Source organism: Columba livia, chromosome 7, assembly GCF_036013475.1.
Source record: "Columba livia isolate bColLiv1 breed racing homer chromosome 7, bColLiv1.pat.W.v2, whole genome shotgun sequence".
Taxonomy (NCBI): Eukaryota; Metazoa; Chordata; class Aves; order Columbiformes; family Columbidae; genus Columba; species Columba livia.
This window is the reverse complement of record NC_088608.1, coordinates 15720014-15735455: the sequence shown is the minus strand read 5'-3', so window position 1 is coordinate 15735455 and position 15442 is coordinate 15720014. Positions and strand designations below refer to the sequence as shown.

Sequence of the window (15442 nt, the reverse complement as noted above, 5' to 3'; positions counted from 1 at the left end):
TTTTTGGCTACTGGTGTGTTCACAACACGGGTTCAACAGGGCTGTGTTGTAGGATGAATGGTATTACAAGGCAAGACACAAAAGCAAGTAGAGGCAGGAGGTATGAAAGACAATTGAAAGGACTAACAAGAGAGCAAAAAAGAAGAAACTATTTCACACCAAAGAACAAAGTAGACCACATAAATCAAAAGGAAAAGAAAATATGAGCTGTTTTGATTGTGTTGTACATTCATTGAAAACTGTGCATTCAACAGCCTTCCACTGTGCCTTCACATGAGGTGTGGTTCTGACCTTCCTTGGAACTCGGGGTACTGTATTTCCACTAATGTTTCGAAATAAAGGCACATGAAATACCAATGGCTAATTGTGAAAATAGTTTCAGACTTACACTTTCATATCCTTTGGCCATCTTCTTTGCTTCAGCTGCCAAGGCAGCTTTGGTCTTTGCGCTAATGCCTTCAGGAGCCACCACAATCACTTTGCGTTGCTTCGCTGGAAGCTGTGAAAGCACGTCCGATTTCAGACGTCGGATCATGATGGACTCTTCCAGCAAAATTTTCAGTTCAGTTAAGTTGGACGATCGAGAGTAGTCCCAACCCCATGGCATCTGGGAAAGATAAAAGCAGTTTAAAAGAGACTGAGTCTTCTGGTCTGCAGGTGATCAAAGAATTGAATAAGCTTCCAGGGAGTTTGGACAAAGGAAGAACTTAATGGTCAGTAGGAAGGAGATCTGACAAAAACGGCAATAAGATAGAAGTGTACAAACTAATCTGTCCAACATGAGAAGGCTTTTGGTGTTTTTTTTTAACAAACTTTCCTTTTTCCTATCTACAAGTGCACCAGGAGGTCCAGGAAGAAGGACAACACAGAATGGTGGGGATCCCTGCCACAGCACTGTGCCCCGGCATTCATCCTCACGCAGCCAGGTATTTCTGCTCTGCACTTGCAGTTTTAGGCAGGCTGACAGAACTCACTGCAATTCTATGCACACATATTCACCTCAGTTTTAAGCAGAGACACACACACAAAAATCTTCTCTAAGAGCATGAGGACAAACATCCACAACCCAAATGTCTTCACAGGGATGTCATACTTATCTGACATGCCCAGTAAATGCTAGGTCAAAAGCGCCTGCTTTCCAGGATGACCTGTCTCTTGATCTGCTTCCTGAAATGCTGTTTCTGCCATTACCATGTTTGACTCAGACTTAAGCAAACCATAAACTGTGGCTGAAAATACACGACTCCAAGCATCGTCTCTTCAGAGCATCATCACACTTCAAAGTTCCTCTGAACAAACCCTTCATTTACTCCTCCTTGAAGCACTTGCCTCCAAACCTGCCCCATCCTCCAAGATCCTGTGTGCAGACAATATGCCTCAGCTCATCGCTTCTCCTACTAGTAACCCCACAGCCTACCATTTGTTCTCCAGGAAAGAACAATTAAGCTGACAGGCAATGGCATCAAATTGTTACATTCCCCAAAAGAAACATCTTTAAAAAACTTGCTTTTGGTCAAGAGGCAAGTAAGGTTTTTATGCAGACTTAAACGATAAAGTAATACTTTTCTTCTGAAGTTTCACAAATAAGTATATGCAATATAGCTACAGTAATACTGAAAACCAAGGAGGTAGGGAAGGAAATCTTCCTCACAGTTCTAATTCCAAGTCTTACTGGCAGTGTCACTCAAAAAACCCCGAAAATACCAGCTCTGGTATTGGAACAACAACCCAAAGTAACTCCCTACATACAGATACATACATCTTCCTAAATTGCACATAATGGAGATGTGAAAAGCCTCAGCATCAATCCCTTTCACCTGCTGCTCCACTCTCATGTCATTAGTTGCTAAAATAGATTTAACCTTAAAAAATACATATTTATTTTATTTTCCTTCCTCAAGAGAAACCTCATACAACACAGAACTGGAAGTAAAATAGGGAAAAGCTCCAAAGTATTCACTACATCCTTCGTCCTCCTGTACAGTGCATGAGACAAAAAATAAATCATACCAGTCATGAAGTTAGTCACATTACTGACTATATTACGGGATGGTGCTTTGACAGAGCAGGGATGAGAACATGCTATGAGACAGAAAGAGGAGAAATCAAACTACTCAGAGGCAGTTATGACCTCTCTGAAATCTGGAAGTGAACATGCCTACTTGAGGTTGAGACCTAGCAATAGAATTGCAGATTGTCCTGTTATGTTGTACTGATGGGAACCAGATTCTGGCACCTATGGCCACCATTAAAACTTATTTGATTTAATCTACTTCTACATAATTATGGTAGCATCTGATTATCTATATTTGGTTCACAAAAGCAGGAAACAATTCAAAACCTAGATACAAAGCCAGTTGGGCTCCTGCAGAGTTAAAACTTTGGCTCTGACAACAGCACACTGGTACACAACTAGAGGTAATAAGCCCACCTGGACCTAAGCCAAGCCCTCAGAAAGCCAACATGGGTATCACTGCTTTGCTTCCCTAAAACCAGGAATGCAACGCAGATACATCCCTCAGGTCTGCAAAAAGCTGGCTCAAGTCAACCTGGGTGTATCAGTTTTAGACATGCTGCATGAAAGCTGATAGTGCTGCACCCCAGTCTTGTACCCCCTTTTCTGCATTTCTTCAGGCTCTGTGGACCCAGCAGAACAGCAGATGTACCGAACCAAGAAGGACCCACATGGTGCTGCACTCAGCCTCAGGAGCCCCCTGCCCACACTGCTCAGTGCACTGGCAGCCAATTCACAGGATCAACACTGAGCAGGCTGTTCAGCAAGACCTGCTACGGGGCCTGGACGCTCTCCTCCAGCCACCTCATTCTGCTCTTGCAGCCCAAGTTTTCCACTTCCATAATGAACAAGTGATACATATGTTTCGTGTCTACATAGCACAATTCATTTCAGAAGAGTAACATCATCATAACCACAAGAACAAGGCACAGAGCCAATATACTATCTACTGTCATATTAAAAAGCATATACAGGCAGAATCCCTATAGTATGTTCAGATTACTGTATTTCTTTTATGGTGACTGTTGCTGGAACAGTTTGCAAACAAGGAAACATACTACTTCTGTGCTGCACCTGGCTAGCAATAAAAAAGGATGATTATTTTTGGAATTATTAAAATATAGTTTAGTATATCCTATTATGAAAAAGAAGAGAGAAAAGAGGGACATTTATTTGCCTAAATGCACATGTGGCTTTGATCCATAGTATTCCAGAACAAATGCATCCAACTGTGATTTTCTTACCAAAGTGTTACAGCATCTTACATGAGTCAGTAAACTTACTACAGTGTTAGTAGAAGCTGCCAAACCCTAACAAATTCAGAGCATGTGCTCAGACAGAAATAATTTAATATTTGTCAACAACACCCAGTTTGAAAAATGAATCCACAGCATGTATTTTGGGAAACAGACTTGAGAATTTTGTAAATAAGCAGGTGACATTTCAACTCACTGCATTTTTAGGAGTACAGATGCTGGGAGGTTGAATTACAAAATGATAAACTTTTATTTTATATCTTTTCTAATAATATCTGCCACATATTTGCAATTTTCTGTCATAAAATCTATTCTCTTCAAACAAACTAGTCAAGTTTTAGTTTTAAATTGAATAGTTCAGGTTTGACAATTTTTCTTTAAACTCGTAATGCAATCAGATTTATTATTCATATCAAAACCTTTCTACATAGCACCTTTTACCCTGACATATTTCCCAAAAGCCTTGCAAAACCTCTGTTTCTGTGCAATTCCATCCCCACTTACAACACTGTCACTTTCAGGACAGAAATAAGAACCTATTTAAATAATGACAGCAAAAGTATCACAACAGTTCTTCAGAGAGATTGTAACTTGTAACACAATCTCAGGTTAGAGCTGTAAGAACAAACATGAAGGAAATCCTACAGTCATGAGGGGACAACTACAATCATCAATACACCTTTTAATTTCCTCATTGCTGAGTGGATCTATGGCAACACAATACTCAGCAGTCCCATTTTTTTTTTTCTTCTCTAAATAACCAAATTATTTGTAGGTTCACTCTATCATTACTGTAGCAAGATGTCCCAAGCGAGCACTGAGAAGACCAGTAACGTGACTGTCCAGTAGCGGCAGGTCAAACAGAAATGAAGCCACATTAGAAACCCCGCAGAGGGTTTGAAGGGAAGCTGAGACAAACTGCGACCTCCACGCTGAGTTTCACTGTAGGCTGAAAACTCATTTACACAGAATACACTGTTACAACCTGGACCGTGCAAAATAATTTTACTTCTTTTATCCAATTCAACGTCTTACTTGAGGTCTATATGCCTTGTAACTGAAGCAACAGCTAGTCATGCAGAACTTCGTCCTTAAAGGGTTTATGAAACTCCAAACCTATTTAGACTCGCACATTGCAATGCAACTTTCCTTTTCAGTACAGAAAACAAGCAAGATTAAACTGCATGTCTTCATTTCCCCCTAGGAGACATTCTGGACACTGTTCAGATAGGAATCTTTCAAAGATAATGAAGCTCAGCAGAAAGCATGGCCCTCTCCCTCCATACGATTCCTACTATGGATGGAGAAGCAGTAAGTTTGTCCTCTGCTAGGAAAGCGGCACTTAGCTAACATGAACACTGTCATCTTCCAGCACTCAAGCTCTGCATCTGTGATCCTGCACGCTAAATAGCCTTACTTTAATCAATGGCATCGCCATATCAGTACCAAAACCAAGGAATTGCTCATCTACCTTGCATATTTGGACATACATGGAACAGCACTACACTAGCTATGTCAGTAAAAGTGAGCATTCAGATCTTTATTTGTGACTGCAATAGGAATCTTCTTGATGGAAACTTGGCATGTGTTAAGCTAACCCAAACAGAGAAAAGAAAACAAATACAAACCCTACAAATAGCTATAACTATTTTTATGGTATACACTGATGATGTACAGTTCTTCTGCAAATAGTTTTGAGCACTGAAATGGTCATTTGGTGTTTCCAACCACTCTGCTTAAAGTTATTGCCCAGTCTTATGGCAAATAAGGCACAAGAAGCGAAATGGATCGCTCAAGAACAAGGCAGGGTAAGCAAGTTCCTGCACTACAGGTCCATGCTCACACTGCCAAGCCATCCTGTGCCACATGCCAACTGCTACGTGCTTCTCCTGGAGGAACTGGAGGACCAGTCAGATTAGAGTGCTCTTGTTTCAAATCAGAACTCAGGGGAACTTTGGTTCCTTTCTGTGTCTATGCAACCAACACAGAAGACTCCTTGTACATCAGGCAAACCCCTGCAGAGCTGAGTTGCCCATATGTTGAGAGCAAAGCTGACACCTGTCATCATGGCTGCAAATGCTGGTTTCCTGCAAAACCAAGATCTTGCAGAGGTTGGACTCAGTGACTCTGCTGAAACTACTGCTGAGCAGCTGGCAGAGATAAATTAATTTATTTTCAAGATATGCTGAGTGGATCTATGGCAACACAATACTCAGCAGTCCCAAACCACATCCGTTTCCTGAATTAGAAGAGGGTAGAATACAAAGACTGACTATAACTCTTCATTTTTTACTTACCTGGAGGTATAAAATCCCAAATCCAAAGCAACAGAGGCCTTACTTTATTAAACAGTCACTCAAGCAGACTATAAACTTTTTTGTTAATCAATTAGCCCAAAACTGCAGCTGCTTAAAGGCCCCACAGTTACTCTGCCCATTTAGAACACTTTCTGGGCAAGTTTTTATTAGAATAGACTCCTCTTCCCACTTATGTCCATGTTTATTTATTTATTTTTAAGCATTTTACTTCTGTGACTTTCAGGGCAGATTTTAACAAAAACCATCACTGCCTCCATGTCTCGGGCCCACCATTGCAGCACCTAGAGCTTCTCAGCTTGAGATCTTTCAAAATATTTCTCTGCAGTGAGACATTCTCAAAAAAGATGTAAGATCAGATAGAACGGAGGGAAGGAAAGAAAAAGCCTCTATATTTTGAAAAAAATAAAAGCTGTTTGCAGAGTTTCAGTCTGCCACTTCCCCTACTGAAGTACCTTCTTGGCATCACAGTAGCGCAGCCCAAAGGAGTGGAACTGTGGGAAGAAGGCTGGCTGGACAGCTGCGATCTGTGTGTAGAGCTCTGCAGGCCGCGACATGGCAGGGGTTCCCGACAGCAAGATCACTCTCCTGGCAGCCTGGGAAAGCAAAATGGAGCATAGTTATCATACAGCTTACAAGCAGAATCTGCTAAGGAATCATCTGCAGTCATGAAAGAAAATCCCAGAGCCTTTGCCCAAGCACACTAAATGGAAGATTGCTTTCATCTCCCACAGATACTTTCAGCCTTTACTGCCTGACGGCACTCAAGGACAGTGCTTAAAACTTCTAGGAAGCAGGACAAACCATACTGTTTCTTATCCATCATTCACGTGCTGTAAGGGAAGAGGATATCAATTTTTATGACAGTACCTTCTGAACTGGCATTTACCCACTAGACACATCAATGTCTTATGCCTGGTTCACCATTTGGCATCAGATGTCACAGGAAAGTGACACACTCTCTTCAGGTATGTCCTCACCTCCAAAGTAAACTCTGTTGTAATAAACCTGCCACAGCCAGCCATAAACAGACTGTGTTCCTCACAGAAGTAGAAGAGAGACAGAGAAATAGGAGTAGCAAGGAGAGAAAGACGAAGCTGCCTGAAGCAGCACCAGAAGACGCCCACCTGATAGCCATGGTGAGTCTAGGCACAACTGGCTAAATGCTAAAACATGAGTTAATAAATACGCATCATGTAAGAAAAACATTATAAAGCATGTGTTGTAGGGGAGACAGGAAGGGGGTGGGAAACCTGTATCTAAAGTAAGTGCTCCCAAAAGGACAGGGAAAAAAAAATACACTATAGACAGAAAAGCATCCAGGATCCATTTCTACCTTCATACCTCCATTATTATCTATTATTAGATGAGAGCTACGAATTTCTACAGCTGTAAATTCACATATAGTAGTTAAATTACAAATGGCTTGTAATTTCCTGCATGGTTTAATGCAGGTCCATTAAAATAACAAAAAGATTCTTGAGTGACATCTGTACCAACAGCTCATTCACATTTAAATGAAAAAGAAAATGAAATTCTTTTATCGTTTCACTGAGATCTGCCAGTCACCCAAATCAATTCAGCTGATTCATCCACTCACCAAATCTGGTGGAAAAAAGAGTTCACAGATCAGCTACCGGAAATTAATTTCAGGACTCTTTATCAGATATTTATATATAGGCTGTAATCAAGGTGGGACTTGCCTTCTCCCTCCATCCCTACTAAACAGATCAAAAGGAAATAACATCACCATCAGGATCAGACAATTCCCATAAACATTTTAAAAAAGAAGGATATTTATTGAACTAAGTAAGAAGAGATGTCAAATCTTTGGACATGTCGGAATGTGAGAGTTAGTTTGCACAAGACAGAGGTGCTGATACTACTCAAAAGAGGGACGAGTCACAGAGGCCAAAGATGTCAGATCCCACAAGGAAACAAAATGATAAAGCAGAAATTAGGTCAACTTTTAAAATTAAGCTACCAGTGGAGGGCAACTGAGCAGAATCTAGACAATATCTGATGACTTGCCAAAGCCTTTGAGGACTAAACTGACACCACGCTGAGAAATCTGTTGATTAACACAAGACAAGCCAGTCTCACATGTGCAAGAAACCTCCAAATAATGCAACATAAACCCAACTGTCTTGAAAGGTTTAATGCCATTCCCAAGACTTCCCCTTTTTCGGAGGGTGCTTCCCAGGAGTTACATGAGACAAGGCTGGAAGGCTAATTCCCCAGTAATCAGAACTATTAGTCAGGTTCCTTCCCCAAATACTAAATAGATATCAAAAGAGAGAATTATGAAGTTACAGGTTATCTGGATTCTACACTTGTCCAGCTGCTGCTTTGCTATGCACAACTTAATTTTGGACAGGTACGGTATCTAACCAATGCAAGCACTTACCAAGGGCTGTGGTACATCAATAATTAATTACTTTAAACAAATTGAGAAGTAAAAAATAACAAAAACAAACAAACAAAACACAAAAAGACAACCAAAAAAACCCCAAAGATACTAGCCCCACAAGAGCTGTGAAGAACTTGAAGAAATTAATTCCAGAAAACTGTGTGAAACACAGGTGGCCTAACCCATTATCCCAAGGGTCCCTTTCACTTTTGAAATCCATGACAGAAGGAGTACAAGAGAGAAAAGAAGAAAAAAAAAATCCTAGGAAGACAAGTTTCTGAGTGTTGAAGTTTTACTTAAATTCTAAATGAAAGAAATGGCTTTGATTCACATCTATTTCTCACAGCAACCAATTTTGAATAGATGCCAAGAAAGATTTACTCCTGCAGAGAAGTCTCAGCTGATCACTGCTTAATCCTTGTTTCCTGCTGAACATTCTATGCTGTCAAGAGCAAGAGCTTACTCTCTTTCTTCCACAGTGTAGAAGAATAATATAGCAGCACAGAAGATAAGATTGCAGTGACCAGCTGGGACTTTTTAGCAAAAGCACATCTGTATGCAATTGATACATGTTTCCAACATAGGAGACCTAACATTAGTTACTCATTAGCACTTAGGCATGAAGTTTAATCTTCCCCAGAAGCACTCCTCTCTCTCAGGTGTCCTTGTGACTGTTCTTCCAGCTACTTGCTTGTGAGACTGCTTAAGGCAACTCTGACAGTGACTTGACTAGTGGAGATCTGTTCTGTAGCCCTCACTTATTAAGTAACATAAGAAAACTGCAGCTTTGTAGCGTTATTACAGAATGGTTTGGGTTTGAAGGGACCTTAAAGATCATCTAGTTCCAACCCCTCTGCCATGGGCACCTTCCACTAGATCAAATTACTCAAAGCCCCATCGAACCCAGCCTTGAACACTTCCAGAGATAGGGCATCGACACATTCTCTGGGAAACCTGTTCCAGTGCCACCGCCACAAAGAAGAATTTCTTCCTTTTACCTAAAGCCATTACCCCTTGTCCTATCACTACCTACCCTTGTGACAAATCCCTCTCTAGCTTTCTTGTAGGGTCCCCTTTAGGTACCGGAAGGATGCTCTAAGGTCTCCTATCCTTCTCTAAGCTGAACAACCACAACTCCCAGCCTGTCTTTACAGGAAAGGTGCTCTAGTCCTTGAATCATCTTCGTGGCCCTACTCTGGTCTTGCTCCAACAGGTCCATGTCCTTATGTCGGGGACCCAGAGCTGAACCCAGTACTCCAGGTAGGGTCTAAACAAGAGCAGAGAGGCAGAATCACCTCCCTCAACCTGCTAGTCACACTTCTTCTGATGGATATGATCGTTCTCTAGGCTGCGAGCACACACTGACCGCTCATGTTGAGCTTCTCATCAACCAATGCTCTCAAGTCCTTCTCCACAGGGTTGTTTTCCGTTCATTATCTGCAGGATCTTACTCTTGGCCTTGTTGAACTTGATGAGGTTCGCACAGGCCTACCTCTAAAGCCTGTCAAGGTCTCTCTGGATGGCATCCCTTCCCTCCAGCACGTCAATCACACCACGCAGCTTGGTGTCTTCAGCAAACTTGCTAAGAGTGCACTCAGTGCCACTGCCCACATTGCTGACAAAGACGTTGAACAGCACCAGTCTTGACACTGACCCCTGAGGAATGCCACACATCACTGGTCTCCACTTGGACACCGAGCTGTTGACTGCAACTCTGAGTGTGACCATCCGGCCAACTCCTTACCATTAGACTTGCACACACAATAGACCAGAAAGAATTAATTCCACAGCTGTGATAACATTTACAAAAGTCACTTTTGAAAGTCAAAGAATAATTTATGAAATGGTAACCCTCGATGGCACTTACTTTAAAGGTCAAAACCTAGCACCCAACTGATCCGAAGGGGAGTAGGTAAGGAGGAGGGGTTATGCCGCAAAGAAATAATTGAACATGTGAAGAGCCTCATTAACATACAATGACTGTTTCTGTGTTAAATGAATTTCACAGCATGAGTTCTGCCATATGCTAACAGACTGACACATTTTTTTTAACTAAGTGTGGCTGGTTCTGGGTATACAATTACTTATGTCCCTAGTTTTTGCTTACTCTGTCATTTTGAACTGCTCAGCGTGAGAATACCTTATCCTGTGAAACAAAAAATCTGACAGTGGCCATAAAACAACAGAGATAACCACCTCATGAAATAAAAGATTTGATAAAGGGAAGGGTTGCAGCTGTTTTGAGGAGTCAGTTTCTGTATTTAGGTAAAATAGATAGGACTCTGCATTTCATAAGATGATCCTATAGTGGTTATTCCAAAAATATAAATGCCTTTCCCTATTCTTAAGTGACATCTAGACAGAGAAAGTGTATCAAATGGCAATGATCAGCTATGACAGAAGCAAATCACACTACTTCCCTATTTTGAGAAGGGAAATTGGAAGGTAAGAGCAGATCTGAAGATGCAGACTTGAGTGCCCACAGCTTCTCCAGTTTCAAGATGAGGTTCCTTCTCTCAGCAGGTGACAACAAGCAATCCATATGGATCCGTAGTCCCCAAAGACAACTATTTATTTCCCACTGGAAAGGGAGATTTTTGTGTTCCCTCCTTACCTTCTACCTTCAGCATTAACCTATTTCCCTCTATTATTTTTAAGCATCTCTTTATTAAAACAAGCACAAAGAGTGTTAGATTCCAGCCACACAATGTATTTGGACTTCCATAATAGAAACAAAGACCTTTAACCCTGCAAACATCAGGATGTGCATCATGCTATTAACCTGAAGAGCAGCTCAACAGGAACAATCACATTAGGAATATTACCCAAACATTGTGGAACAAAGCCCATATCGAGCACAACAGGAATAGGACCATTTCATGCTACTGGAATCTTTGATTAGATACAACTCTTTATTTCTCAGTTTCTAACCCCATTCTTCACTAAAAACTTACTTTTGTGCTTCCAAAAAACTCATCCATGTTCCATTGGGACCTTCCCCAGTTTCCACTGCCTTGCAACACTCCATGCAATTACTGAAGAACAAAGACCACGCAGCACTTTGGCTGGTCAAAGGATGTAGAATCATTTTCACTCTGGCCCCCAAGAGACCCCACCACAGATCAGTGAAAAACTTCCATTTTGTTGTTTCTTCTTCATCTACACCCCTGGGGCTTTGCTGTTTTATGGATATTGGTAGCATGTATACTTCCTCTCCTACGTTCATGTCTACAGGCCAGTCTAATCTTGGAAAGAAAAAACAAAATGCGTAACATCAAGACACTTTCTGCCTCTGAGGGTGGCAGATGCAGGGCAAAGATGAAGGGAACAACCAATACTGTCAGTACACCCAGGAGAACTCAGTCCCAATCACAAGACTAAAGAAAACAGCAAGGTAAAAAGTAGGTCCTATTACTGATTGCCACAGCTCCGGATGAGGGGCAGAGACAAGCCAGGCCTAAAAATAGGGAGTCAAGTAAATCCCAACAGTATGAGACTATTCTCACTTTGATGTGTGTGGAAACATGACAAATGGACCACTTTGAACACAGAACTTCTAGTCCGCTTGAGTACCATAAGAGATGCTGAACCTTGGGACAGATCTCATGCAGCTGCTAGCACAAACTGGCCAGCATGAAAGCTGGCTGAGCATGAAAGCAAGATTTTTCTGCCATGTGCCAAAACATCAAAGGACTGTTTTCTACTACAGCTTTCAAACCACCCACCTCCATAATTTTGCAGGCAGACACACAAGACTGTGTACAAACTCTGCCACCTGGTTCCATGTAAGCAGATGATGCATTCTTCCCCATGTACAAGTCTGCACACCCGCAAGTTTGCACATCCACTGGGAATATGAAAGGAATAAGAAATCTGGCTCACTCTGTCTTACTGTTTGCCTAATTACCAAGTTCCTCCCAAAGTTTTGTCCAATAACAATAAATTGGGCGCAACCTGTCTACATACATACTCTAAACTAATGACAGCCTGGGGCAAGGTACCAGGCAGTGAGCATGGTCACTGCATACATCCAGCCATCATGAAGTGCACTACAACTTCTTTCTAGTTACACCCTCCACTGTCCCATGCAAAACTTTCCTAAATCTGTCAGGGTAGCAGCTGCATATGTCACAGAGATACTGCATATACATGCACTGAATACTGCACACAAACACACACACACAGAGTTTGTGGAGTTTTTAATATTGAAAGAATATCTGGGTCTCTTTAGTTTGGAGAAGAGGAGACTAAGGGGGGACCTCATTAATGTTTATAAATATATAAAGGGTGAGTGCCATGAGGATGGAGCCAGGCTCTTCTCGGTGGCAAACAATGATAGGACAAGGGGTAATGGAATCAAGCTGGAACACAAGAGGTTCCACTTAAATTTGAGAAAAAACTTCTTCTCAATAAGGGTGACAGAGCACTGGAACAGGCTGCCCAGGGAGGTTGTGGAGTCTCCTTCTCTGGAGACATTCAAAACCCGCCTGGACATGTTCCTGTGCGACCTCACTTAGGTGTTCCTGCTCCAGCAGGGGGATTAGACTAGATGATCTTTTGAGGTCCCTTCCAATCCCAAACATACTGTGATACTGTGACCTAGAAGTTCCCAACTGACAAACTTTGGCCACATGTTTAATACATGGTTCTGCTTGACAATTCCATACCACACTTGTTCCACAATATATACAAGAGAGAAGGAAAATAGGAATTATTACTGAGTGCCTAAAAATACCACTTTATTTTGAAAACTGGTCAATGTCAGATATTAAAACTAAAATTAGGCTTTAAATGCCGTAACCATGGGTTAAATATTTCAGAGGTGAGGATTCAGCTTGGCTGACTAACAAGGCAGATTTGAAATTAATATCCAAGGTAAGTCATCTTCATTATGAAGGTATTGATTTAATCTGATTATTTTGCAGTTCTCTCTAAACACTCACAACAATTTTAATGTTTTACTTATTATTCAAATAGAGAAGTCACAGGAGCAAATTCCAGCATGATAAAAAGAAGTCATTAAGTATGGATGGAAGTGACAGAAATTTTCAGGCTCAGAAACATTTTAACTTAGATCTGTCCAGTGTCATTATGGACTCATAAATCTTAGTAGCATGTAAGGACTAAGAATCGCTTTTTGTTTTTGTTTGGTTTGGTTTGTTGTTGTGTGGGCTTTTTTTTTGTTTGTTTGTTTGGTTGTATTTTTGTTTTTCCTTTTTCTGTCCCTAAAAGCCAGTTCAAGGCTAAGCTTTTACACTTTAACATATTGGGAATCTTGTAAGAAATATAAGAAACTATGACAGTTTCAGAAAGTTTAAAGTAATATAATGCTAACAACAGACAAAAGCGGCAATGCTTAGAAGGCAGACAAGGTATGAGCTGGCTCCAGGGGCTCTGGTTACAGCACTGTCATGGCTTCACACTGTGACCTTAATGTAGGGACTGAGGTGCTTGAAGCAGTGCACCTATCAAGGGCTTGCCTATGGGCACAGATGATTTTTTTTTTTCCACTCTCTTCTAAGAGCCCCAGTACTGCTCTAATCCTTTTTAACATAAAGAAGGCAAAAGCAAGAATATTATCCTCAGCAGAATGTTTATCGATGCTTCTTATTCAATAATCTCAAAGTATCATGTAAAATACTGAAGATGCTCCTATTTTTACCCCATTGACTATTTACAATAAAGATGACACAGTATAGTTATTAAATCCAGTATTCAAGTGATGAAAACTTCTCATATTTTGGCAGTTCTTTCCAGTACTAAAGCAGTGCTCTGGTGTGCTGTGCCAGTAGTGAACACAGCAAGACTCACTAGTAGTTGCAGACAAAGCTGCCAAAGGGGCTAGTTTTAGAGCAAAAAGTCTGTGCTGGAAAGCAAGAAGAGTGGCTATTACAGCAAATACTTGCTTCAGAAGTTATAGTCATCAAGCAGGAGAATAAAATTACCAGAACACCCAACATGAAACATCTGGTAACGTATGCTGTTTGCAGGTAAGATAATGCGTGATATGAACATGAAACTCTTAATCCTTTCATAAGACTAAAATTCACTTTCAGAAGCACCAGTTCTCAATTCTCTAAGACCAGTGATGTGACAGCATAAAACTGTAAATTCTCAGTAAGTGCATACAGGCAATTAACCTCTGCTTAACAGCTACCATCTTTCACACTCATATCTTGTAGCCTGGAAATAATTTCGACAAGCTGATCCTTACAAAGCTACAAGTAGGAAAGAATGACACTGCTTTTTGAGCATTTTGGAATAAGGTAACTTTTTTATTTTTTTCACCATTTTCAGACATACACCCTAATTACTGTGCTTCAAACTGCTCATAAAATTGGACCTCCTACTTAGTTTCCAAACATTAAATGCCTGAAGTGATTTGAAAGCCAAGAGAAGAGTCAGGCCTTTAAAGAGAGCAATTAAGTTATTCAAGGACAACCACCTTCAGCTTGCCATTAAGAATTTTGCATATAAAAGTTGGTTGCTATAAAGGTTGAACCTTCTCTTTATACACACTTCCTGGTAATTGCTAAAGAAGAACTGCATTTACCTTGTTCTAATGTACAGACTCTGCAGTGTTGAGAAACCTCTTGTAACTTCAATCTGCTAGAGGCTACCAGGGAGAGTTCGATTCGTTGATCCCAGGACAACAGGCAGACACTAAAACTTATATTTCTCGTGTTATCACATACTTGAATGTGGCCTCCCTTCTGTGGGCCACTTGTCTTGCTAATGTCCCATTCTGTCATTCCTTGCTAGTTCAGTCCATTTAACCAGCAGGAGGGCTCCTGCACCCCAGCCACATAAATACACTGAAGCTTGAAGTAACACAGTAGAGCTCAAAACCAAAACCAAGGAAGGGACCTAGATAAATGTCATTTTGATATACGGCAGTGATTTGGGTGCCAAGATGTAATTGATAATTATTATTTCCATTAAACAACTTACACTGACACTACTATATTCTTTCTACTCTCCCTGAGTACACTCAGTAAGTTTTGACATTCCATTTTTCCCATTATCACAAAATTCATCAGTGGCAGTGCCATAGTTAGATCAAGGGAGCTTCTGAAGTTCTTTTGTTAGGTCTTACGATCTAACATTCGTGCAGAAGCAAGTGGCTAAGCCAGAGACAAATTCTGCTCCTGAATCTAAAACACTGCCTGGATTTCCACTTGCACAAGATAATTCAGTTGCTGGCTCCTAGACCTGGTAAATGAAGCAACGCTGCTTTGGGAGCCTCAGCTGCTGGAGGTTTGGCAAAAAGCATACGCACCTTGAGTAGAGGCATGGCAGCTCGGCATCGTGCAGTTTTTATGTTCTTCAGGAAGTGAGATTCATCCTGAAACAGAACAAGCATGAAAGTTAAGACAGTTCTGATCCATAGTCCAGCTGCAGGCTACAGAATAAATTCCCAATATTCTCAACTATCTAATATTACAAA

General features: G+C 41.0%; 1 protein-coding gene across 4 annotated transcripts in view; it reads right to left on the bottom strand.

Moving 5' to 3' along the window:
• The window catches only part of SMARCAL1 (SWI/SNF related, matrix associated, actin dependent regulator of chromatin, subfamily a like 1), a 40354-nt gene that overhangs the window by 7801 nt on the left and 17111 nt on the right, over positions 1-15442 (bottom strand). For all 4 annotated transcript variants that reach the window (XM_065070673.1, XM_021290280.2, XM_005498575.3 and 1 more), the window contains 3 exons: positions 15275-15340; positions 6041-6181; positions 389-607 (listed from right to left, as the gene is read on the bottom strand). In XM_065070673.1, the coding sequence (XP_064926745.1) occupies positions 389-607; positions 6041-6181; positions 15275-15340 (426 nt within the window). The remainder of the gene's footprint in view (positions 1-388; positions 608-6040; positions 6182-15274; positions 15341-15442) is intronic.